Consider the following 23,376-nt stretch of genomic DNA (forward strand, 5'->3'; position numbering starts at 1 on the left):
TATGGCAGCCTGGCTTCTGTCAGTCTGCCCCAGGGCAGCTGTGGCTACACCTGTAGCTGCCTCCACCAGTGTGGGAGTGAATGAATAGTGGAATTGTAAAGTGCTTTCAGGGTCTCAAAAAGCCATTATTAAAATGTTCATCCATTTATTTTACATTTTCAATACAGAAGAAAATATTTCTGCATGAAATGCTGTCAACACACTGTACAAGTCAAAGTTTAGTGAAGAAAGCGCCACCTCTTGGTGACACGCTGTAATTGCATTATTAGACACTCAGTGCCACTTTATTAGGTACAATTTGCCAGCACCCAGTTTGACCTTCTTTTCCTCCTGTTCATGGCACCAATTTAAGAAGTTCCTGCAAACACTTTAGTCGTGATGCCGTCACAGTTGCTGCACACATGTCGGCTGTATTCATGACTCTCCCATTCCAGCACATCCCAGAGGGGCTCTGCTGGATTGAAATCTGGTGACTATGGAGGTCACTGTAGTACAGAGAAGTCATGATCAGCCCTGCGACAAACTGGCGACCTGTCCAGGTTCAGCCTGCCTCTCACAGCTGGAATAGGCTTATAACCAGTAGGTGGGAAAATCCCAGCAGGTCAGCAGTTTCTGAAAGACTCCTTCAAGTTATTTAAATCACCGTTCTTCTCCATCCTGCTCAGTTTAAACTTCAGCAGGTCGTCATCATGTCTGCTGCCACGATGCAGCCGAACAGGCACACCGCACGGATGGATGAGTTTTCCTTTCTGCTGGAAGGTGGAAATAAATCAATGTTGCGATCCTGCACACGCTCAGATCAGAAACAGAGGAAGACACCGGCTGTTGAGGCCTGGAGCTCCTGATCTACATGACTGTTGAAGTCGAACACTACAAAGATGGTGTCTGGTCTGAAACAGGCAGAATTCAGATACAACTCTGAGGGGCAGACGGATGATGGACACCAGGATCAGATACTCTGCTTTAAGTACGTGAACATGAATGAAGAGATGGTAAAAAAGCAGTGTTGCTGTTAAAGGAAAAAATAAGTGACAGGTGCAGGAAGCAGACATTGATTCAGGCCCCGCCTCCAACACTTCTGTGTTATTAACAGGTGTGATCACATCTGGAACTCGTACAAACTGGTTTTAATCTGGTTCTGGTTCCTGCTGGTCCACATCACTGTGCTGTTTGTCAAAGCTGGGACTTGGAGCTGCATTTCCTGATGTTTCTGTGGCTTTAAAGGCTTCAGTCAGCTGCTCCCTGATATCAGCAGGTGCTTCTCTACTGGAACTGAATCTATAAACACAACTTTACTCCTCACAGTACCCCTATATGGAACAACAGGTATATGCGTTTGTGTAGGAAATCTGTGTACGTGGATGAATGGAGATCTAAAGGGATTTGGGCTGTAGCTCATTTTATGAGTGAGAATGAGGTCTTATTAAAACATGAGACGTTTTGTGAGAAATTTGATGTACTGCTAAGAGATATAAATCCCTGATGAAAGCCATCCCAGTCTCTTTGAGATCAATGATAAAATTTCTCCTGGACTGAGGCAGCTCTGCATAGCTGCCGTTGAATTTGGTGACAAACAAACAAAGTGATCAGGAATATTTTGATAAATGAAATTTGCCCTAATCCGGTTAAAAGAAATTATATAAAGAATTTGAGACCGTGGAGGTTAAGGCGATAAGAAAAAAGTATATCTCACTTCCTCTTTCCCCTAAAGTAAAAGAGGTTCACTTTAAAGTCATTACTGAGGTTTATCCAACCAATGAATTCTTAAGACGGAAACTTCACTTAGATGTGAACGCCTGCACATTTTGTGAAGATGATATTGAAGGTCTGGATCACTTCTCTACTGTGAATCAGTGCACTCCTGGACTGACATGTGGAGCTGGCTACAGCTCAGGAGAATCCAGTTACCACATTTGACGGTGACTTGCTGAGAATGCAGATTTTGACCTGTTGATTAGGACGTTTTGTTCATGGGAAAATTTTTATTCACAACTGCAGATACTTTGAAGCTAAACCATGTATAAACAGAGGACTGTGGCTGTTTCCATGCTGAGCAGGACGGCGTGAGCGTTATCACGTTCACGCTGTCAGCTTCTTCTCATCAGCTGTGCTGCGTGTGGAAAGTGAGGATATCACTGTTCACGTGTTGACATTAAAGCTGACTTTCTCTCAAGCAAAAAAAGAAGGAAAAGTAAAATGTAATTAATGAGTTAAGGTTTTATTTAATAAAAACCGAGCTGAGGATGGACCCAGCCTCGCTGGCAGGAGTCACGTCTGAGTGTGGACGTGAAAACTGAGCTCAGCTTTCAAAACATGAGTTCACATTGGAGTCATTCAGTGAAATTATTACTTAAAAAACACATGTTGTATTTTATTTGATGATGTGAAAGATATATTTGTGACAACATGTAAATAGAAAGAAAGAAAGAGGTGAATATCCAAATCAGTGTGAGCTCGCTGTGATCAGCCTTTAAGAGACGGGAAGTTTAGAGCTTCTGGTCTCAGAGTCAAACAGCTGCAGATTCTTCCTCCTGTTTAATCAGCAGCACTCAGGCTGCTTCCTGACTCCCAGTGACACCGTCTGTTTGTGGGAGGCGCAAACACAGCAGGTGGAGACTGACCTGAGTGCAGTGCAGCGGTGTCACCAGCAGAGGGCAGTGAGCGCAGAGTCCCCTCAGTATCTGTCCCAAATAAATCTGACACAGGGGGATGAATCAAATCACCCCTGACACACACACACACACACACACACACACGCAGACACACACACACACACACACACACACACACACACACGCAGACACACACACACACACACACACACACACACACACACACGCAGACACACACACACACACACACACACGCAGACACCAGGGCTGGACTGGGACAAAAAACAGCCCGGGCATTTTGACTAGAGACCGACCCACCAGGCATTAGAGGAGAAAAGCCACAAAGCCTTTGAATGAAAATGCTGCTGTGACAGTGATGTACAGTCTTGTTGGTATATTTATCATTTCTATACATTTTACGTCAGATAAAAACTTTGGTTGTAAGATTCAGATAATTATTTAATAAAAAATAATTAATTAATTAATTAAACATTAACATTAATTAATAAAAGCGAGACATTTTAAATGAGAATAAGAAAGAAAAGTGTTTCTTTGTGCCCTCCTCTCCCTGTTAATGCCCTACCTGGCCCCCTGGCAGCACTTTGCTAGACCCGCCCCTGCACAGTTACCAGCTGTCAGCTACATAAAAAAGGATCCTGGTGTTATTTGTCTCTCAGAAACAGTTCATAACTTCAACTCATCCATGTCACCTAAAAGGTAAACCTGTTTCTCCATCACAGCTCTGATGATTCAGTAAGGACATCTCCTGGTTTCATGTTTCCCTCTCACCACACATCCAAACAGACATCATGACCAGCAGCTTTACAGCTGTGGCTCCAGCAAACATCAGCTGATACTAGAAATTAATATTAAATAAATTCTAACAACAGCTGATCAAGCTTAAACGTGCTGCTGTTGTTTAGCGCGACATCTGCTGGTTTCCTCTTTCTGGCGCAAAGTGGGCAATAAACAAACAAGGGAGCCGATCAGCTGATCATTGATCAGTTTCATGATTGAAGTAGCAACAGGGGAGGGAGGGGGGAGAATGAGAGAAGAAGCAGCACAGTGTCAGACCAGTGAGAGATCACAACGGGAGCTGTGCACGTGTTAATGTGCGCGCGGATGCAGAATATGGTGTGGCTTCTGTTGTTTCATGGCTGTTTTACGCTGCCAAGTTTGTTTTTGATGAAGAGGCGGAGGAGGGGCGTGGTTAACGGGATGGGCGGGGCCTCTCCTGAAGTCAGCTCGCCTCTACAAACAAGTTGATCAGCTGCTGAAGCTCCAGAGAGCCGCGAGCTCGCCTGAGGCCGTCACTGTCTGCGCGCACAGGTGAGTCGGACTGCACGAGACACCACACGTCATCCACCCAGATCCAATCGGTCTGATTGATCCCAGGTAAAATCAGGTCACAGAGAGAGGGAAGTCTGAATGCGTCAATACATAATCGATACTGTGATCAGTGACCTGTGATCGATACTCGGTGAGGGAGCTGTAACAGCTGTGAGCTCTGACAGCGTCACCCTGACGGACGGAAACGAGTTTTAATCAATGAACCGCGGAGCTGCACGCGCAGTTACACACACGGCTGGTAACCCGCCGTCAGCGCCGGTGAGGCCAGTGTTTCCATTGACATCGTCCAGTGGGATTAAAGTTATTCACGGTGACGCTGTGCAGAGTGCTGTGCTGTAAAAGTCACAAGTCCTTCACCTGCACAAACTTTCCATCATAACAGTGTTAAATGTATTTATTGTGTTATTCATGAGAGGAGCTGGGAGCAGACTGTCAGAACATTAGAAAACAATAGAAAACAAAGCTGCTTCATAGCTGCTCCGTGTTTAAGACCCTCACGATGTGATCGACCTGATAAACAGACGAGCTCATAAAAGAACGTCAGTCCTCTGCAGGATGTAGAGACTGAAGACCTGAACCACAACTGTCACTACGGTGCAGTCGGTGACATCATGGCACAATGAAAATAACATTAAACGACAGGTGTGTGTGTGTGTGTGTGTGTGTGTGTGTGTGTGTGTGTGTGTGTGTGTGTGTGTGCAGGAGGAGGAAGGTTTTGGGAGGATGAGGCGGAGAGGGGATCAGAGAGAGGATGGCACAACACTAATCACCATGGAAACCAGCCCAGAGAACAACTATGGCACCATGGTAACAGGATGTGGTCAATCCGATTATTAAGTGATGACGTGACGAATCCTACTTCCGGGTCTAAAGTAGTCTGCGTTTAATATGGCTTTTGTGTTGTTAACATGTTTAATGTTATGTATTTTCTTCTATTTGATCTCAAAAAGCTCCTAAAACAGTCAGTGATCCCTGTTGACCTCCCTCGGCTTTTATTACCGCTAATCATTTATTTAAGCTCAGTTTTTAAAACCTTAGGATGTAACTACAGCCCAGCCCATGCAGCAGTATATGAATGACTAACCTCGTATTGTGGATGGATTATCTCAGTTGTTCTCCTGGCTGAAGTTTGGTCCTTTTACAGCATCCTGCCATGCGATTACATTTGTTCCTGACCACCGAGAACACTCACGTTAACTTTTATCGAGTGGAAAAAAAGTTAGCTTGTTTATATTATGCTAACATAGCTGTGTCGCTAGCGGTCACGTAGCACATCATTATATAGCAGCTAGCCCAACTTCAGTAACCCTACAAACGTCACTGCTGTTTAGTTTCCTGTCTTCATTTATGCTGGAAGTGATAACAGAGCTGTACGTTTGAATTTGTTTCAAAAACCCCGCAGTCAGGACATGCTATATTGTATTTAGATAGAAGCTAGCGAGCTAACTCCCTGCTAACTTCTAACTCCGTTAAATGTCATAAATTCCGTTTTCATGGATGCCTGGATGTTAAACTCAGTTGTTACACCTGGTAGAGCAGAACGCTGATCATTTTATTAAAGATGAAAGACTTTAGACAGTTTTTCAACTCTCAGTAATGCCATAGTGATGTTTGATATATGGACCTGCAGCGTTTAGGCCCAGACACGGCTAGTGACGTCAGACTTAACGATCGGATTACTCTCTGATTGGATTGAAAAGTAAAATCCCTGTAGCTAAAAGATGCAAGTTGAAGTTTCACCCAAACGTGCAGGAAGTCGTCTGATTTCACTGTCGACTCTCAGAGCTGATGGCGGTAAAATGCGATTGTCCTCTCGTATGGTCAGCCTGGCTGCAGCATCACTGGTTACACCAGCAGGAGGCGACACACTTCGTTAGGGTTGTACTGGTCTCTGGTTTGGGCTCGTATTCTTGTAAAACATGGAGGCCATCAACGATCATCCAGGATGGTCTCATCAGTTTATCACAAACCGTTAGCCACGCCTCACTCCTCACAGCTGGTTTCAAAACTTGCAGATGGCAACACTGAGCATGCTCAGTTCACCTAAATCAGTGACATTACAGTATCTATGGCCACCTTTTATACTGTCCAGGGCTCATGCTGGACTGTATTCACAGTTCTCACTGCAAAAAAGGTGTTTAAAGCACAAACTTCAATACAACTGGATGGTAACTTTAGACTCCGCCCCCTTGTGATAGCTACTGCACGCAGCTCTAAACTGTGCTGGGCCTCAAACTAACAGAAGCTCACAGTTAGTGTGAAGACGGTTCCGCATGTCTGAGTGAAAGCAGGTGAAACCCGGAAGCTTCACCACAGCTTCGCTCTCTCTGCTGCTTTTTAATTAAACTGGGCTGCGGCAGGAAACAGGAAGTGCATGATGAGGAGAGACTGAGCGGCTCCACTCGGTTCAGCACTGAGTGATCAAACGGTTGATGTTTGTTCCGCTCTTGCTCTTGTGTGTCTGTCGTCGTCCTCATTAGCGACAATGGGGACGTGAAACAGCAGGAAGAGTGGCCCAAAGTGTTTAGGAGCCAATAAAAAACACGAAGCTTCCCGCTTCTGGACCAGTAGCAGCCCAGAGCCACGCAAACACGCCAGCGTAGCCTTTGGGAAGTGGCTACAGGTTTCACGAACTTCTCGAGAATCCTCGGAGCTGTTCATAGAAAGAAATTAGCTCAGTGACCATGAAACGTTTACCTCCATATCTCATTGTTACACGTATCATTAAACAAGATGAATACCGCAGTTACATAGAAATCATAGACACACATTAGCCTCCCCGCTACGTTTGACAGCCATGTGCTGACAGCTGAGGTGTTTGTCTTCACATCTGGGCTGCTGCTGTGAGTGTCGAGCTGTGATCAGCATTTTTGTTTTGGCTCTTGGGACTTTATAATACAGCCCACGGCTAAGAGTGCTGCTATTTTAGGATTAAGTGGGTTTTCCAGGTGCGTTACCTGATATCATGATTGAATTAGCATTACTTGCTGGTGGGTACATTAGAATAAGGAGGTAATAGTTCATGATTTTACCAGGAGGAAGGAATAATTCTGTAATTAACTTTAAGTACTGAGTACTTTCTGGGTATTTTAGCAGAAAAGCAAACAAAATGTTGTCATCTTACATTGTAAATACACTGTACTTTCAGGGGTGTGGGCCATGTTATGTAGTATTTTATTACACATATAACATAAAAATATGTGAAAAGAGCTGTTGTCCTTTTCCTCGTGAGGAGATAAAACAAAGAGCAACAAACGCAGGATCATGTGATCTTTACAAACACTTCAACCAGAATTTTCAGAAGTACAGAAAACATCAATCAATATATGTATCAATATATGTATATATTCATGTATGTGCAAATCAACAGGCTATTAGCCATGGGTGTTTTTATTTTATACGAGATGAAGAACATTGATTCTGTCAGTTTTTTCTCCTTCATGATGATTCAGTTTTCTGTTGGTTTGAAAGTTCTGTTTTGGATTCATCAGGAAAAGATTTCAGTCCATGCTGCTGCTCGTGCCATCCATCATACATCCATCCTATATATCCATCCATCCATCCATCCTATATATCCATCCATCATCCATCCATCCTATATATCCATCCATCATCCATCCATCCATCATCCATCCATCCTATATATCCATCCATCATCCATCCATCCATCATCCATCCATCCATCCATCCTATATATCCATCCATCCATCATCCATCCATCCATCATCCATCCATCCTATATATCCATCCATCCATCATCCATCCATCCATCATCCATCCATCCTATATATCCATCCATCCATCATCCATCCATCCATCATCCATCCATCCTATATATCCATCCATCCATCCATCATACATCCATCCTATATATCCATCCATCCTATATATCCATCCATCCATCCATCCATCCATCCTATATATCCATCCATCCATCCATCATCCATCCATCATCCATCCATCCATCCATCCATCCATCATCCATCCATCCTATATATCCATCCATCCATCCATCCATCCATCCTATATATCCATCCATCCATCCATCATCCATCCATCCATCATCCATCCATCCTATATATCCATCCATCCATCCATCCATCCATCCATCCTATATATCCATCCATCCATCCATCCATCCATCCATCCATCATACATCCATCCTATATATCCATCCATCCATCATACATCCATCCTATATATCCATCCATCCATCATCCATCCATCCATCCATCCATCCATCCATCCTATATATCCATCCATCATCCATCCATCCATCCTATATATCCATCCATCCATCCATCCTATATATCCATCCATCATCCATCCATCCTATATATCCATCCATCATCCATCCATCCTATATATCCATCTATCCATCTATCATCCATCCATCCATCCTATATATCCATCCATCCATCCACCCATCCTATATATCCATCTATCCATCCATCCATCCATCCACCCATCCTATATATCCATCTATCCATCCATCCATCCATCCATCCTATATATCCATCCATCCATCCATCCTATATATCCATCCATCCATCCATCCATCCATCCAATATATCCATCCATCATACATCCATCCTATATATGCATCCATCCATCATCTATCCAATATATGCATCCATCCATCCATCCAATATATGCATCCATCCTATATATCCATCCATCCATCCTATATATGCATCCATCCATCCATCCATCCATCATCTATCCAATATATGCATCCATCCATCATCTATCCAATATATGCATCCATCCATCCATCCATCCATCCATCCATCCATCCTATATATCCATCCACCCATCCATCCATCATCCATCCAATATATGCATCCATCCATCATCTATCCAATATATGCATCCATCCATCCATCCTATATATGCATCCATCCATCCATCCATCCATCCATCCATCCATCCTATATATCCATCCACCCATCCATCCATCATCCATCCTATATATCCATCCATCCATCCTATATATCCATCCATCCATCCATCCTATATATCCATCCATCCATCCTATATATGCATCCATCCATCCATCCATCCATCCATCCATCCATCCATCCATCCATCAATCAATAACACATTAGCCGTGTTAGCCCTGCTGCTTGTGCCCTGCTCTTTATTTACTCTTGTGAGCAGGAGAGTGAGAACAGTCCTTATCACATTTTATTATTTAACTTGGACAGCAGAGCAGCCGTGGTGCATAATAAAAATGTAAAAAGGCTAGATTAAACCACTACAGTAGTAAATTAATTTAGAGTATAATTATTTTCTTGTATTTTCACCTCCTTATTCTGAGGTGTTTCTACTGGTACATGTTTGTAGGTAAATGCCATTTGATTTGATTTGACTGTAAAGCAGGTAAAACGTGATTCCAGTGGAATTCCACGTGTGGTCGTGGGCCGTCTGAGTGCTGTGGCATTTTTCCACAGTTATGCAAACAGTGGGTTTGTGGTGACAAGTTTACACACGTGAGTCGGCTAATGTAATGAGCACACAAGTAAACTCCGTATGAATAATTCATAAAGTCGGCACGTCGTCTCTGTCCCACAGAAATGAATGGATCGGATGCCTCATAGATAAAATGGTCTTTGATTGATTGGATTGTACAAACAGTGTATCCTCTCCTTCCTTGCCTGCAGAGACAAACATGGCAGAGCATTGTTCCAAAACAGCGTTCTCTCCTTCAGAACCCTTCTAAAGGTGCTTGTCTCCACTCCAGGGCCTGCCAGGCTCCATGAATAACTCTGATCATCAGCAGGATTCAGTCCTTTAAGCCTTCACTGGAAGTCTCACAGTTTCCTTAGAATTACAAACTCTTAGTTTCAGGAAGCTTTTTGAAAACAGACCCTGCTCTTTGATTGTTTTCCTCTAAATTCAGTCTGACAGGTTTTATTATTTCCCAGAATGCAGTTCAGCCTGAGGATGGGAATGTTTTCAGTGATGGATCGACTCGAGTCGGTGAGTAGAAAACAAAATCATACCGTTCCAAACGCAGCGTGTTTAGCAGACGAATTAAACCTGTGATCCTCTCGGACAGACTTTGTGCTGGTGTGGGAGGAGCCAAGGAGCATGCAGGAGGAGAGCATGGGTGTTAGCCCCGCCCACCGCCGGTGGAGGGAGGAGTTTCTGAAAAGACTGAGACACTCTGGACTTCTGCAGGAACAGGTAAGCTAAACAAACACAGGTGAGTCTGCAGGTAAGGCAAACATGGAGGAAGTGAAACTAAACTGTCACATGACCCACATGCCACCTTCACTTTGGATATCAGGAAATAAACAACAGACATTATATAGACAATAACAGACATAATTGTATCATTGGCTTACTGATGATGTGCTTCTATGTGTTTCTGTTTGATGGATGGAAGCTAACCAGCAGCTAAATGCACCTTTCAATCAATCAATCAATACTTTATTTATATTATAGCTCATTGAAAAGACCAGAGGTGCTCCAAAGTGTTTCTCAATAGTAAAATATGAAATCAAATTTATTACATATGGGTACAGATGCATAGAGTACAAATACATTTCCAGAAAATAAACAAAGCACTAATTAACCCGTGAGTACTAGTTATGATGTTGAAAGGAGGTGAAGGACGCTGAGCTCTTTTCTTCTTCTCTGCAGAAGGAGGTCCTCCAGACAAAGAAGAGGATCTGTTTTGTCCTCCTCAGCGCTCCGTGGAGCGTGCTCTGTTACTACGCTGAGGAGATCAGCCTCAGAGTCCCACTGCAGGTAAAGCCCACGTCCTCTGCCGCCGTCCTCACGCTCAGCAGCCATCTCACGGCATGTCCTCTGTCCTCCTGCAGGTGGTCACCGCCCCCATCGTTAACTGGTCCGAACAGATCCTGTCCAAGCTGTCTCTTCCCAACCTTATGTCCCAGGACGTCCCCAACCCCCCGCCCGACTACTACACCTGCCAGTTCAGGACCAACAAGCTGGAGAGGTACAAACACTCAGGACCTGAGTCCCGTGTCACCCTCATCCTCCTCCTTCACTCTCCCTGTTTCCTGCCTGCAGGTTTTTGGGCAGCGACAACAAAGACACGTTCTTCAAGACGACCCAGAGACACCAGGTGGTGAGTGAAGAAAACAAAACGGTCTCGAGGAACTCGTGGCCGTGCCGTGCACTTCACTGTGGTGCATGTAGAAATGAAAACTGAATGTTTATGGTGTATTTTAGGATAGTTTGACTATTTCAGAGGACAAATCCAGAACAGAGAAACAGACAAATAAATGTTAATATTTCAAAAAATCTTTAAACAAAAATACACGAACCAACATCTAAGAGTTTTTAACCCAAAGAACCTGAAAGTGTGAATTTAAGATTTCTTGTGCTGCTTCATTAATGACACAAAACCCGAGCAGACGGGAACTGTGTGTTTGGTCGTGTTGGGAAAGTTTCCAGTGCAGCTTCAACAAACTGAGCTGAGAGCGAGCTGCTCTGATTGGCTCAAAGGCAGAAATACCAGCGAAGCAGATCCAGGATGTATCGGTCAACAGACGGATGCTGGCAGCGGCAACGCCTCCTCCTCAAACAAACTCGACAAACACACACACACAAATGTCCGTGTGTGTAGCACTTTATTTTATGAGTCTGTACTTCCTTAACAATCCACTGAAGTTTCCTGAAAACAACACAAACATGTTTCTGTGGTTCTGAGTGGAGATGGCTGTGGTGTTCTGCAGTGTCCTGGAGGCTCTGTTTCTATTAATGCTAAAAGTTTCACGGAAACAAAGTTTCAGCCCTAGACATGGTTATGCTAGCTTAGCTGAGTCCCTTGAAACCCTCGTGTCCCTCTAGCTGTACGAGATCTTAGCCAGGACTCCATACGGTTCGGTGAAGAACGGGGAGGTGGGCGTCGACCGTCTGCTGAACGAGCAGGTCTTCACCGCCGCCTACCCGCTGCACGAGGTGAGATGTGCACCACGAGCCTGGTCTGAAGCTGCTGTGATTCCCAGACTGAAGCCCAGGCTGATGTTTGATACCATGTTTGCAGGGAGATTATCAGCTGCCGACCCCCCCGGTCAGTCCCCAGAGTTTAAGCCTGAGGCAGATCCTGTATGCTTACTGGGCCCAGTGGTCCTGCTGGAGACGCTACCAACCTCTGGACCACATCAGGGAGTACTTTGGGGAGAAGATCGCACTTTATTTTGCCTGGTTAGGTAAATATGAGGAAAATACCTCCGATGTTATGCCGTTACTTGGTGACAAGCGTCTCACCGTGTCTGCATGCAGGCTTCTACACCGGCTGGCTGCTGCCGGCGTCTGTCGTCGGGACGGTGATCTTCCTGATCGGGTTTTGGCTCGTGGCCACCGACGTTCCAGCGTGAGTACAAACTCATCGTCAGCGTTCATTTTAAAGCAGTTTGTGAGGACATGCTCACTCGTCATGGTTGATGCACCTGTGGTGATCTGTGTTTGAATTTGTAGGAACGAGTTGTGTGGTAGCGGAAACAGCTTCATCATGTGTCCGCTCTGTAATATCTGCTCCTACTGGAACTACTCCAGCATCTGCGTCACCTACAAGGTACCTGCCACCACCACACCTCTCACATTTATTTAAATGTTTCCGTTCTCTGGGAAAACACAGGGCGAGGCAAAGCAGCCATGTTCCTTATTCCAGCATATATTCATGCATCACTCATCTCGCTGATCTCTGTGAGATGGATCGTGGACGTTTCTTCAGAGGTTTCTGTTTCCTGATACGTCGCCTGGCAGATTAATAGTTGGGCAGTTTAAAAGTGGACAGCAGTAGACAACTCTGTCCTCTGACCTCATCAGGTCCTCTGAGCTAAATGTTTGGAAACCAGCACAGGCTGATGTTACTGAGCCATCTGTGTATCCACCACTCTGAAAGGCTGCTTGTGTCTCTGCAGGCAGGTCTGCTGTTTGATAACGGAGGAACCGTTTTCCTCAGTGTCTTCATGTCTCTGTGGGCCATCACCTTCCTCGAGTACTGGAAGAGAACATGTTCATCTTTGTCTCACCGCTGGGACTGCTCCGAATTCCAGGACATCGAGGTGCGAAGCCGTCGCTAAGTTAACCAGGGGATTGTTTCCGGAGGTTTGTGAATTTGTGAATTTCACATCTTTGGCAGGAGCGACCTCGTCCAGAGTTCACCGCCATGGCACCGATGACCATGAGGAACCCGGTGACCGGAGCGGAGGAGCCGTATTTTCCTGAAAATAAGCGGTTCAACAGAACTCTGACTGGCTGCATGGTCATCATCATCATGGTGAGTCTCCTGAAGTCCTCGTTGCCAACACAGTCTAACACGCACGTCCACCCGATCTACGGTCACGGCTTCCACAGGTGTAAGATGATTATTGCGTGATGCCAGCAGAGGGTAGCGTCGTTTCCCACAGTGGCCCCTCCCCCATCCTGCTCTGGAGCTGGCATTCACTCCCGCCTCCAACATGTGAAGCAGTTCTTGTTTGGGGGTCAGCGCTGACATCACTGTGATGGAAAGGAGCTGCAGGTTGGAACCATCAGGGACTGTGGGTGATGTTAATTCAGATTCTGTCCAGCCTGTTATAATGTGGTCTCCATCTATGACCACAACTCCAAAGAAGTTGGGACACTGAGTCAAACACAAATAAAAATATCATGCAGTGATTCGCAAATCTCACAAAGTCTCGTTTTATTGCCAGTAGCACATGTAGTGCTTAAACTGAAACACATCCTGTTGGATGTGATGGAGAACAGAGCACCTTGAAGCCACATGTGACCAAGATGGACAAACGGCGCCGTCTCCTCTGGGCCAAAACAGATCTGAGGTCAGACACATTCAAACATGGACGCCGAAGCCTTGGGCTGAAGAGGAGAGCTAGCGTTCAGCTGGGGGGGGGGCGTCAGTGTCCATGGAACTGACAGCTGGCACATCTGGAAAGGCTCCATCAGTGCTGAAAGGTGTAAAGTGGTGTTAGAGCAACATCTGCTCCATGCAGATGTTTCTCAGGAAGGTCTTTGTGTTTGAGCCGGACGATGCTGAACAGCAGACTGCTTCTATAACAGCCTTACGGCTTCAAAAAATCGCTTCCCGATGTTTTTATTCACATTTACAGCCTCAGTGGTGACAAAGATGTTAACACCCACCATCAGCTGTACGTTAGACGAGCAGCAGGTCTCCTACGAGCTTTCTGGCCTCACGTTTCTTCTGTTAGCACATTTATGTTTGGGTTTGCTGCAGAGGAGAAAATTAGCCAACCTGAAGCAGCTGCTGTTGCCTGTGTGCATGTTAGCAGGTTCATTAAGTTCATGATGTCATGCTTGACAGATCCATATCTGGCCAATGAGATTTCTCTCCCATATGCTAACCAGTCAGTGTGCATCTACATTTATGAATCTGTCTGTGTCTCTACCTTAAATGAAATCAGGTGTCAGTGGATAAAAGGTCTGAAATGACTTCTTCCGCGCAGGTCGCTGTGGTGTTGATTTTTCTCACGGCCATCATTTTGTATCGCACCATCCTCAGCATCATCATCTACAAGTCAGAGTACAGCTTCTTCAGCTTCTCTGTGAGTAAGAGGCAGCTCGCCTGCCTTCACCTGGGTCCACAAAGCTTAACCGAGGACTGCAATATCACTGACGCCATCACACCTGTGTGTGTGTGTGTGTGTGTGTGTGTGTGTGTGTGTGTGTGTGTGTGTGTGTGTGTGTGTGTGTGTGTGTGTGTGTGTGTGTGTGTGTAGGCTGGGAGAATAGCCAGTTTCTCTGGGTCAGTGTTGAATCTGCTGGTCATCCTTCTGCTGTCCAGGATTTACACCGCCCTGGCCCACATCCTCACCCGCTGGGGTGAGTCTCCCTCCACATCTCAGCCTCGTTTAAAGAAACTTTACACATTTTCATAAACTGTAGAGTTCTGTGAAGATGTCTGATTTTTCTGAGACCAGTTTATGAATATTTTAGGAAGTCTACTTTTAGTTGATAACAAATAACAGCTGCTAACGAGCTTTTACTAAGTAATCTTGGTTTTTCATTTTCACCACTGTTCAGGTAAAAATAGACAAATTTAATTTGGCGCCATGATCTTCATTTCATCTGAAGGTGTGTGTGTGTGTACTTGTTTAGACATCTTTGTGGGGACCAACAGTCACTTATGGGGTTTGAAGCATTTTTGACTCAAAATGTGGTTTTAGTGTCAGGGTCAGGTTATAGTTAGGATTAGGCATGGTTAGGGTAAGCAGCTGGGATAAGCATTATGTCAATGAGATGTCCTCACTAAGATATGAAAACGAGAATACGTGTGTGTCTGTATGTTGCTGTCAGAGATGCATCGCACTCAGACGAAATACGAAGACATGTTCATCCTGAAAGTTTTCGTCTTCCAGTTTGTTAACTTCTACTCGTCTCCGGTCTACATCGCCTTCTTCAAAGGCAGGTGAGAGCCAGCGCAGAGCAGGCTGATCATTGAACTGATGGACTCGCCTCGGCTGGTTTGTAAAACCTGCTGATTGGTTGTTTGTTTCAGGTTCATTGGCTACCCTGGAAATTACAACACTTTGTTTGGAGTCCGCAACGAAGACGTGAGTTGATGATTGTGGTCATGTGATGATGATGTGACGATTACAGAGAAGTTGTCATGCGCCGCGACGCGCGTGCACAAAAGGGTCCAGACGCAGACTCAAGCACAAGCAGAAAACGACACTTTATTATAGCAACAAAAACCAGAACCAGAGGAGCAAAACGAGGAACTAAAAAACCCGGGGAAACAGTGACGCGAGGAACCGTGGGAGGCTGCAACAGAAAGGGGAGAAGATTACCAGGGAGCCGGGAAGCGGGGCAAACGCATCAAGACTGAGTTAGACTAGTTGGCTTACAATTAGAGCGGGACCGTGGGAGCTCGGGAGGGACGTCCGTGAGAAGGGAATCCGTGGAGGTAGTGGATGGGCCAGATGACGCACCGGGTGATCCAACTGGGCAGGAGGACGGGCAGGAGGACAGGCAGGTGGCAGACGTTGAACGCCGGATCGAAACCTAGACACAAGTAGGCAGATTTAACGCAGCTCCAACGAGATATTAATGCAACGCTTTCGCGGGAGTCTAGTTGCCACAGAGAGGTGATTAACGGGCTGACGTGGAGCCTCCGTCAGTGCCGGGCTAAGTAGCTCTTCGGGTAATCACCCCGATGGAGAGCAGGTGTGCCGGTGATGGCCCAGCCCGGGGGTGTGGCTACCCGAGCATCACACATTCCACACGCAGGACCACGGACCGTGACAGTAGCATCAGATCTCTGCATGGAGACCTTAGGTCAGACACAGTTTTTCAATGATGCTGTGAGTGCTCACAGACCATTTCAAACAACTGCTTTCCAAAGTGGGACATAAAGCACCCAGAGCAGCATGTGTGAAGTTATAGTAGGGTACCTGCTGATCCATCAGCTGAGCTGCTCGCAGCTGCATGAATAGATGAACCACTAAACTCCGCCTCTCTGGCTGTGTGTTACAGTGTGGAGCAGGTGGATGTCTCATTGATCTGGCTCAGGAGCTGCTGGTCATCATGGTGGGAAAACAGCTGATCAACAACATCCAGGAGTTCATTTCCCCGTAAACAGACACACACAGATACACAACAAAGTGCACGAGAACAGACTGCATCCTGGTGCCAGTGTCTCTCACAACAGTGATGCATAACGCACAGTTATGTGGATTTGTGTCACCGAGCGCAGTCTTGCTTTGCAATGATGTGGGCTCGTTACTTACAGGAAGGTGAAGTCATGGTGGCAGAAGAGGAAGCTGAATCCTCAGCTGAAGGAGGCGGGACAGGAGGCCCAGAGGCAGGAGGAGGCTTCTCCCTGGGAGGCAGACTACCAGCTGCTGGTCTGTGAGGGACTCTTCAGCGAATACCTGGAGATGGGTGAGTCCCAGGTTTATCCTCACATCCTGGGAGACGTAGAGTTTCATACGAGTCTGGTCTTCACTGTAAATCCTCCTCATCCTTCACAGTGATTCAGTTTGGGTTCATCACCATCTTCGTGGCGGCGTGCCCCCTCGCTCCTCTCTTCGCCCTCATTAATAACTGGGTGGAGGTCCGTCTGGATGCTCAGAAGTTTGTGACTGAATACCGTCGCCCGGTGGTAGAGCGAGCTCAGGACATCGGCATCTGGTTTCCCATCCTGCAGTTCATCGCACACATGGCCGTCCTGAGCAACGTAAGACTGTTTTGGTGTTTTACGTATGGACGAACAGGTAACGCTTGTGGTGTCCTCGGATCAAAAATGGTCCCTAGGTGAATGGCAAACAAGCATATGCGAATTCCAACCCCGCCGATGTCACTCTCACCTGTTTGGCTGTAAAAGCCCAATTTGTATTTCCAAATTTAGCTCAAAACATACGTTTTGTTCGCACCACAACCATAAATCATGAGCCTATAAATGAGCCGCCAACGAATCTGGACTTGTATTTTCAGGCGTTCCTCATAGCGTTTACGTCATCCTTTGTGCCTCGACTGTACTACCGCTACACCAGAGACAGCACACTCAGTGGCTTCATCAACTTCACTCTGGCTACATCACCGCTCAGCTACCAGCAACAGCACAACACATCCTGCAGGTAAGCATCTGCACCACAACACCATCACCGAGAACCGCATGGGCCGGCTGAGCCCGGTCGGGCAGTTATGGACTTCATTTGAGCACCAAAACAGTCTCAGTCATATGATCATACAAGACCAGGCATCTCAGCAGCTTTGAGGTTGGGCTCAAAAGTGAAATGTCAAGTTTTCAAAGAAAGAACTTTGATTAGAAACTAAATCTAAAGCACGATAGCAAAGTGTCCCGACTGTTTTAACTCCACGTCAGTAGCCACATCTTTGTGTGCCTCACACTTGTGAGCTCATCACTGCCAGGTCAACACTTCATCTTAATACATCCTCTGTGGTCATTAGCCACGTTATAGACTCTTCATATGGCACATAATGGAACAGGAATATCATTTATATGTAGATGCACATCTCCCCTGACCAAGTAATGTTTGGGCTCAAACTGGGCTCTGTCTAACATTACGTTCAGCTAATGTGGGACTGGAAGTAGATTACATTAGACTTACTGGTCCCACATGATCACAACACAGTGGTTGTCATGATCAGAGTTCGTGGAGGTCACGATGGACCTGCCCAAGCTTAAAATGGGTGGACGCCTTTTTTCTAGATGTGTTTTCAATGAGATCCAAAGACAATTCAGTTTTATTTACACAGCGCCAAATCACAACAACAGTCGCCTCAAGGTGCTTTATACTGTAAGGCAGACCCTACAATGATACATACAGAGAAAAACTCCACAATATGACCCCCTATGAGCAGCACTTTGGCAACAGTGGGAAGGAAAAACTCCCTTTTAACAGGAAGAAACCTCCAGCAGAACCAGGCTCAGGGAGGGCGGTGAGATGAGGAAGACAGGACAAAGACATGCTGACAACTTTTTACGTTTTTATTTGACAACCTAATCTTGACGTCACCTTTCATTTAACATTTGGTCGGTAGGAACAAAATCCTGAGGACAAATTTACTGCTGCCGTTAATGTTTCGAGTGCTGTAGAGGAACCAGAGAGCGTCTGAATGTTTACTGCAGCTCATTTTAGTTATTCTGCAAATTTAAAATGCTGGTGGCGTCATAATATAGTGGTTTACAGCTCTGCGGTTAAGTCCCAGCAGGAGACACAGAGCCTTTGTGTCTGAAATGTATCGGGAGTGAAACTGTGCCACGTGAAATCGTCGAAGCTACCTGCTGTGAACGAGTAGCACAGTACCTACTGCAGGCGATCGACGCGTCGTTATCGTCCACAGGTATTGGGCTTTCAGGGATGAAAATGGTGAATACCTGCCAGAGTACTTCCACCTCCTCGCTATACGGCTCGGTTTCGTCATCATCTTTGAGGTCAGTGTCTCTCAGACTTCACTGAACCCCGAGCGGTCTGTGAACTGCTGATCGGCAGTCCGCACATTGAAGACTTGTCCCATTTTTCTTCCTCAGCATGTAGTCTTCTTCATCGGCCGCTTAATAGATTTGATGGTTCCTGATGTGTCCGAAGAGGTGGAGATGAAGATAAAGAGGGAGCACTACATGGCTAAAGAGGCTCTGGCTGAGAACCAGGTATCAAAGTTAACAGAGTGTCACATGACGGTTTGTCTCGCAGTTTGTTTACTATCGTGTTCTATGCCTGCAGTCTCTGGGGAAGACCATGATTCCTGGGAATGGGGAAGCCCCGCCCAGTGAACTGCGACAGCGTAGATCCAGAATCTCTCCACAGGAGAGCGACCCACCGTCACCGAACCTGGAGGAGATCGCAGAGGAGACTGAAGCAATATTCAGCTCCTAGGACGAAGCTCAGGTGGACTTGGGCTACAACACCCAACGCTCGTTTTTAACCACTGGCTGCTTATCACTGTGCCTGTCATCAAATAACTCTTTAACTGTAACTTACTATTTTCAAAACTTGCCATGTTTGTTGTAATTGAAGTTTCTGAGTTAAATGCTAAATGTTGCTCAGCAGCACCTGATGGGAGGCAGTTAGCGACAGCGCTGTAACATGAGCTGGGCTTTTTCATGTAATGAACATTTGGATATCTGTTACACATAAACTTATACATATCCAATAGGGGTGCAGCGATACTCGTATGGATATTGAACCGTTCATACAGTGCTTTCGGTTCGGTACGCATATGTATCGAACAATACAACATTTTTAATTTATTTTATCAACTTTCCTTCTGACGATGCTGTCTGTGTTGAGCGCTCAGTGGATCTGCGCTCGACAGTGCAGCCTAGGCGGAGTAGTCGAACGCAGATTCACTGAGCGCAGGGCAAGCTAGCGAGACAGAAGTTAAGCTCTCCTTGCAACATGGCAAATTGAACCTCCCCCACCCTCATTCAGATCTGGCGTTTGGAACTATTTTGGTCTTCATGTGACGTATGACCCTGAAGGTAAGCGCGTCATGGACTAAAGTAAAACAGTATGTCGGATGTGCCATGCAATGCTCAATTACATGGGTGGGAGCTAGTGTGTTAGCGCAGTTAGCTCGTTAACGTGTTGACACCATCCAGCCCCACGCACGGGGCGAACCGCGGTAGCTGGTTAACGGAGATTTGCCGTGTTGTGGCGTTAAGGTCATTTCAGATTAACGCTGACAGCACTAGTGGGAACACAACGAATATGACTGCACATTTACTCCGACAGCATCCTAGTGCAAAGACAAGTGGAAGCAGACAAAAACAACAAGCAGCATGCTACAAACTTTACCCGAGTCATTTAGACAGCCGTTAGCACAGGATTCTCCTTATGGGGACCTGATATGTTTAATACGCTGCTGAGAATATAGCCCAGAAGAAGCGTATAGTAGAGCTTTTATTTTGGAAAGAGACATTTCTCTGTAATAAACTCTCTTTTCCAAAGATGAGGGATTCCTCGATCAGATAGATTTATTTTTTTTATTACTTTGTTGTTTCAGCAACATTAAATTTAAAAACTGTACTTTTGAGTTAAAATATATATTTATAAATTTTAATAAATGACAAATTAAAAAGGCATGAACATTTTTTGTATCGAAAAAATATCGAACCGTGAATTTTGTGTATCGTTGCACCCCTACTATCCAAACACTTTACGGATGATTACAGAATCATCAATGCTGGCATGAATTTCACTGTGGATGAGGTAGCTTCTCTCACACTGTAGCTGAATGTGCTGTTTATGTGTATTTGAATGCTTAGTCAGATATCTTTTGTAGTTTAGCTTCTACTGATGAAAAGTTTTAGTTTATTTTCTAATAAAAATTCATGGCCAAGAAGATTTACATTATTTTTGGTATTTTCCATTTTTTTCACAGTTTGTTGTTTGTTGTTCTATCTGTGTAAGCTCAGCATGAGGACCACTGATGAAAGTGGTGATTAGATGTTCAACCATATCCTCCTGCAGAAGAACAGGCCCAACAGCAGCTACCTCCATCAGCAGGACATCGCCCCACAAAAAATATTTGAGGAACATTTTTCAGATACTCGTGTGATCAAACCTTTTGCACGATTGGATCTGCTTCCAATATTCCAGATCTGACTGAGCACGAAGAGGCCCGAACGACCCATCATTTACGACGTGTTTCCCAGACATGGTTTAAGCCCGTTCCTAAAGTAACAGATAAGTTCAATCTCCACTGAAAACAATCTTAGTCTGAAAAAAGGCTCAACCGAAGCCCAGAGAACTGAGCCATAATTTTCAGCATTATACTGCAATAAACGTGTCACGGCTGGGGCAGCAGTCGCGTGGCGGAATGAGTGAGACCCAGGATGCAGCACTTACTGAGATGCAAGGGTGGTTTATTATACATCAAATTCAAATTCAAATTTTATTTGTCACGTACACAGTCATACACAGTACGATATGTAGTGAAATGCTTGGACAACTGCTCGTGACCTAAAGAGAACAAAAAAGGAAAAGGCTATGAATAAGATAGGAAATAAATATGAAAAATTAAAAAGGGTAAATTTAACTAGGAAGGAATAAAATATAAATTAAGGTTAAAAATGAAATAACTGTACAACACAAATTAGAATGAAGGGTAAATTTAACTGGGAAGAATAAGATAAATATATAAATTAAAGTTGAAAATAAAATAACTGTACAACAAAATACACAATATAGAACTATATAAGAATGTATGAAGAAATCTAAATATAAATAAATATATACACAATAACAGCAGCTGTACAAGTATTAACTGGAAATGAAGAATATAGTGACCAGTGTTGTGCAAAAACAATGTCCAGAAAGTCCAGTGTGTGTGTAAGAACCATATGTGTGGGTCAGTACTGTGTGGTGGTGTGATTGAGAGACCGTATCGCCTGCGGGAAGAAGCTCCTCCTCAGTCTCTCTGTGTTGGTCTTCAGGGAGCGGAATCGCTTTCCTGACCTCAGCAGAGAGAACAGTCTGTTGTTGGGATGGCTGAGGTCCTTCACCATCTTCCTGGCCTTGGTCCAGCACCGCCTGCTGTAGATTGAGTGCAGGTCAGGGAGCTCGGAGCGGATGGTGCGCTCAGCTGATCGCACAACCCTCTGTAGAGCTCGTCTGTCCTGCATGGTGCTGTTCCCGAACCAGGTTAAGATGTTTCCCGTCAGGATGCTCTCTATGGTGCAGGAGTAAAAGTTCCTGAGCACCTTGGAGGGCAGTTGGAAGTCTCTCAAGCGTCTGAGGTGGTAGAGACGCTGTCGGGCCTTTTTCACCACGGTGTTGATGTGACAGGACCATGACAGGTCCTGCGTGATGTGAACTCCGAGGTATTTGAAGCTGTCCACTCTCTCCACTGGGCACTCGTTGATGACGGGGGTCTGGTAGTTCCTCTCCTGCTTAGTGCTGAAGTCCACTATCAGCTCCTTTGTCTTACTGACGTTTAGAAGGAGGTTGTTCCTCTGGCACCAGTTCTCCAGATTCCTAATCTCCTTCAGGTAGGCCGTCTCCTTGTTATCAGAGATCAGGCCCACCACGACGGTGTCGTCAGCAAACTTGATGATGGTGGTGGAGCTGGTAGTGGCCACGCAGTCATATGTGTACAAAGAGTACAGCAGGGGGCTCAGAACACACCCCTGGGGGGCTCCAGTGCTGAGAGTGGTGGAGGCTGAGACATGTCCGCCCATCCTTACTGCCTGTGGTCTGCCAGTTAGGAAGTTGGAGATCCACTGACACATAGATGAGCTGAGTCCCAGATGCTCCAGCTTGGTGGTGAGTGTGGAGGGAATTATGGTATTAAATGCAGAGCTGTAGTCTATGAAGAGCATTTTAACATAATTCCCCCTTCTAGTGTCCAAGTGAGTGAGTGATGTGTGGAGGAGATGAGAGATGGCATCGTCTGTGGAACGATTTGGACGGTAAGCGAACTGTAGTGGGTCCAGTGTGTCTGGTAGTGAAGAAATGATGAAGTCTCTGACCAGGCGTTCAAAGCACTTCATCACTACTGAGGTGAGGGCTACAGGGCGATAGTCATTGAGAGAAGCAGGGTGGGGTTTCTTCGGGACAGGAACAATGATGGACTCTTTGAAGCATGTGGGGATCACCGACTGAGATAAAGAGATGTTGAATATCTCAGTGAACACAGGAGCTAGCTGGTATGCGCAGTCTCTTAGGATACGACCTGGGATGCCGTTTGGTCCTGCTGCTTTCCTGGTGTTCACTCTCTTGAAGGCTCTCCTTACTTCATGCTCGGAGATGACGAGCACGTTTCCGGTGCTGGCAGTATCTTCCTGTCTGCAGCCGTTAGCGCCGCTAACACTAGCATTGTTGGAGTCCTTAGCTGCAGCCTCGAAGCGAGCATAGAAAGTGTTCAGCTCGTCTGCCAGAGTCACGGCCGCGTTCGTCATACCGGTTGTTGGTGCTTTATAGTCCGTTATTGTCCTTAGTCCCCGCCACAG

General features: G+C 45.6%; 1 protein-coding gene across 4 annotated transcripts; it reads left to right on the plus strand.

The window, feature by feature from the left end:
* Positions 1-3,844: 3,844 nt before the first annotated feature.
* On the plus strand, positions 3,845-21,868 carry ano7 (anoctamin 7). Of its 4 annotated transcripts, XM_086262668.1 has the most exons (25): positions 3,845-3,941; positions 4,665-4,769; positions 9,890-9,944; positions 10,024-10,151; positions 10,611-10,718; positions 10,793-10,929; positions 11,004-11,061; positions 11,787-11,897; positions 11,983-12,148; positions 12,222-12,312; positions 12,417-12,513; positions 12,863-13,006; positions 13,084-13,221; positions 14,405-14,503; positions 14,678-14,780; positions 15,255-15,366; positions 15,457-15,511; positions 16,434-16,531; positions 16,690-16,841; positions 16,931-17,136; positions 17,394-17,536; positions 18,768-18,858; positions 18,955-19,074; positions 19,148-19,312; positions 20,808-21,868. In XM_086262668.1, the coding sequence occupies exons 2-24, from the start codon at positions 4,686-4,688 to the stop codon at positions 19,298-19,300; spliced, it is 2,649 nt and encodes an 882-aa protein (XP_086118794.1). In that variant the 5' UTR covers positions 3,845-3,941; positions 4,665-4,685; the 3' UTR covers positions 19,301-19,312; positions 20,808-21,868. The 4 variants fall into 4 exon arrangements, with proteins under 4 accessions (XP_086118794.1, XP_086118792.1, XP_086118795.1 ...); XM_086262666.1 differs by lacking the exon at positions 20,808-21,868 and having other exon boundaries at positions 19,148-20,760; XM_086262667.1 differs by lacking the exon at positions 20,808-21,868 and having other exon boundaries at positions 3,894-3,941; positions 4,668-4,769; positions 19,148-20,760.
* Positions 21,869-23,376: the final 1,508 nt, after the last annotated feature.

The sequence above is a fragment of the Aulonocara sp. 'chitande type north' Nkhata Bay genome, linkage group LG14, assembly GCF_057382095.1.
Source record: "Aulonocara sp. 'chitande type north' Nkhata Bay isolate Kocher_YH1m ecotype deep benthic linkage group LG14, A_spYH_male_GT1.1, whole genome shotgun sequence".
NCBI lineage: Eukaryota > Metazoa > Chordata > Actinopteri > Cichliformes > Cichlidae > Aulonocara > Aulonocara sp. 'chitande type north' Nkhata Bay.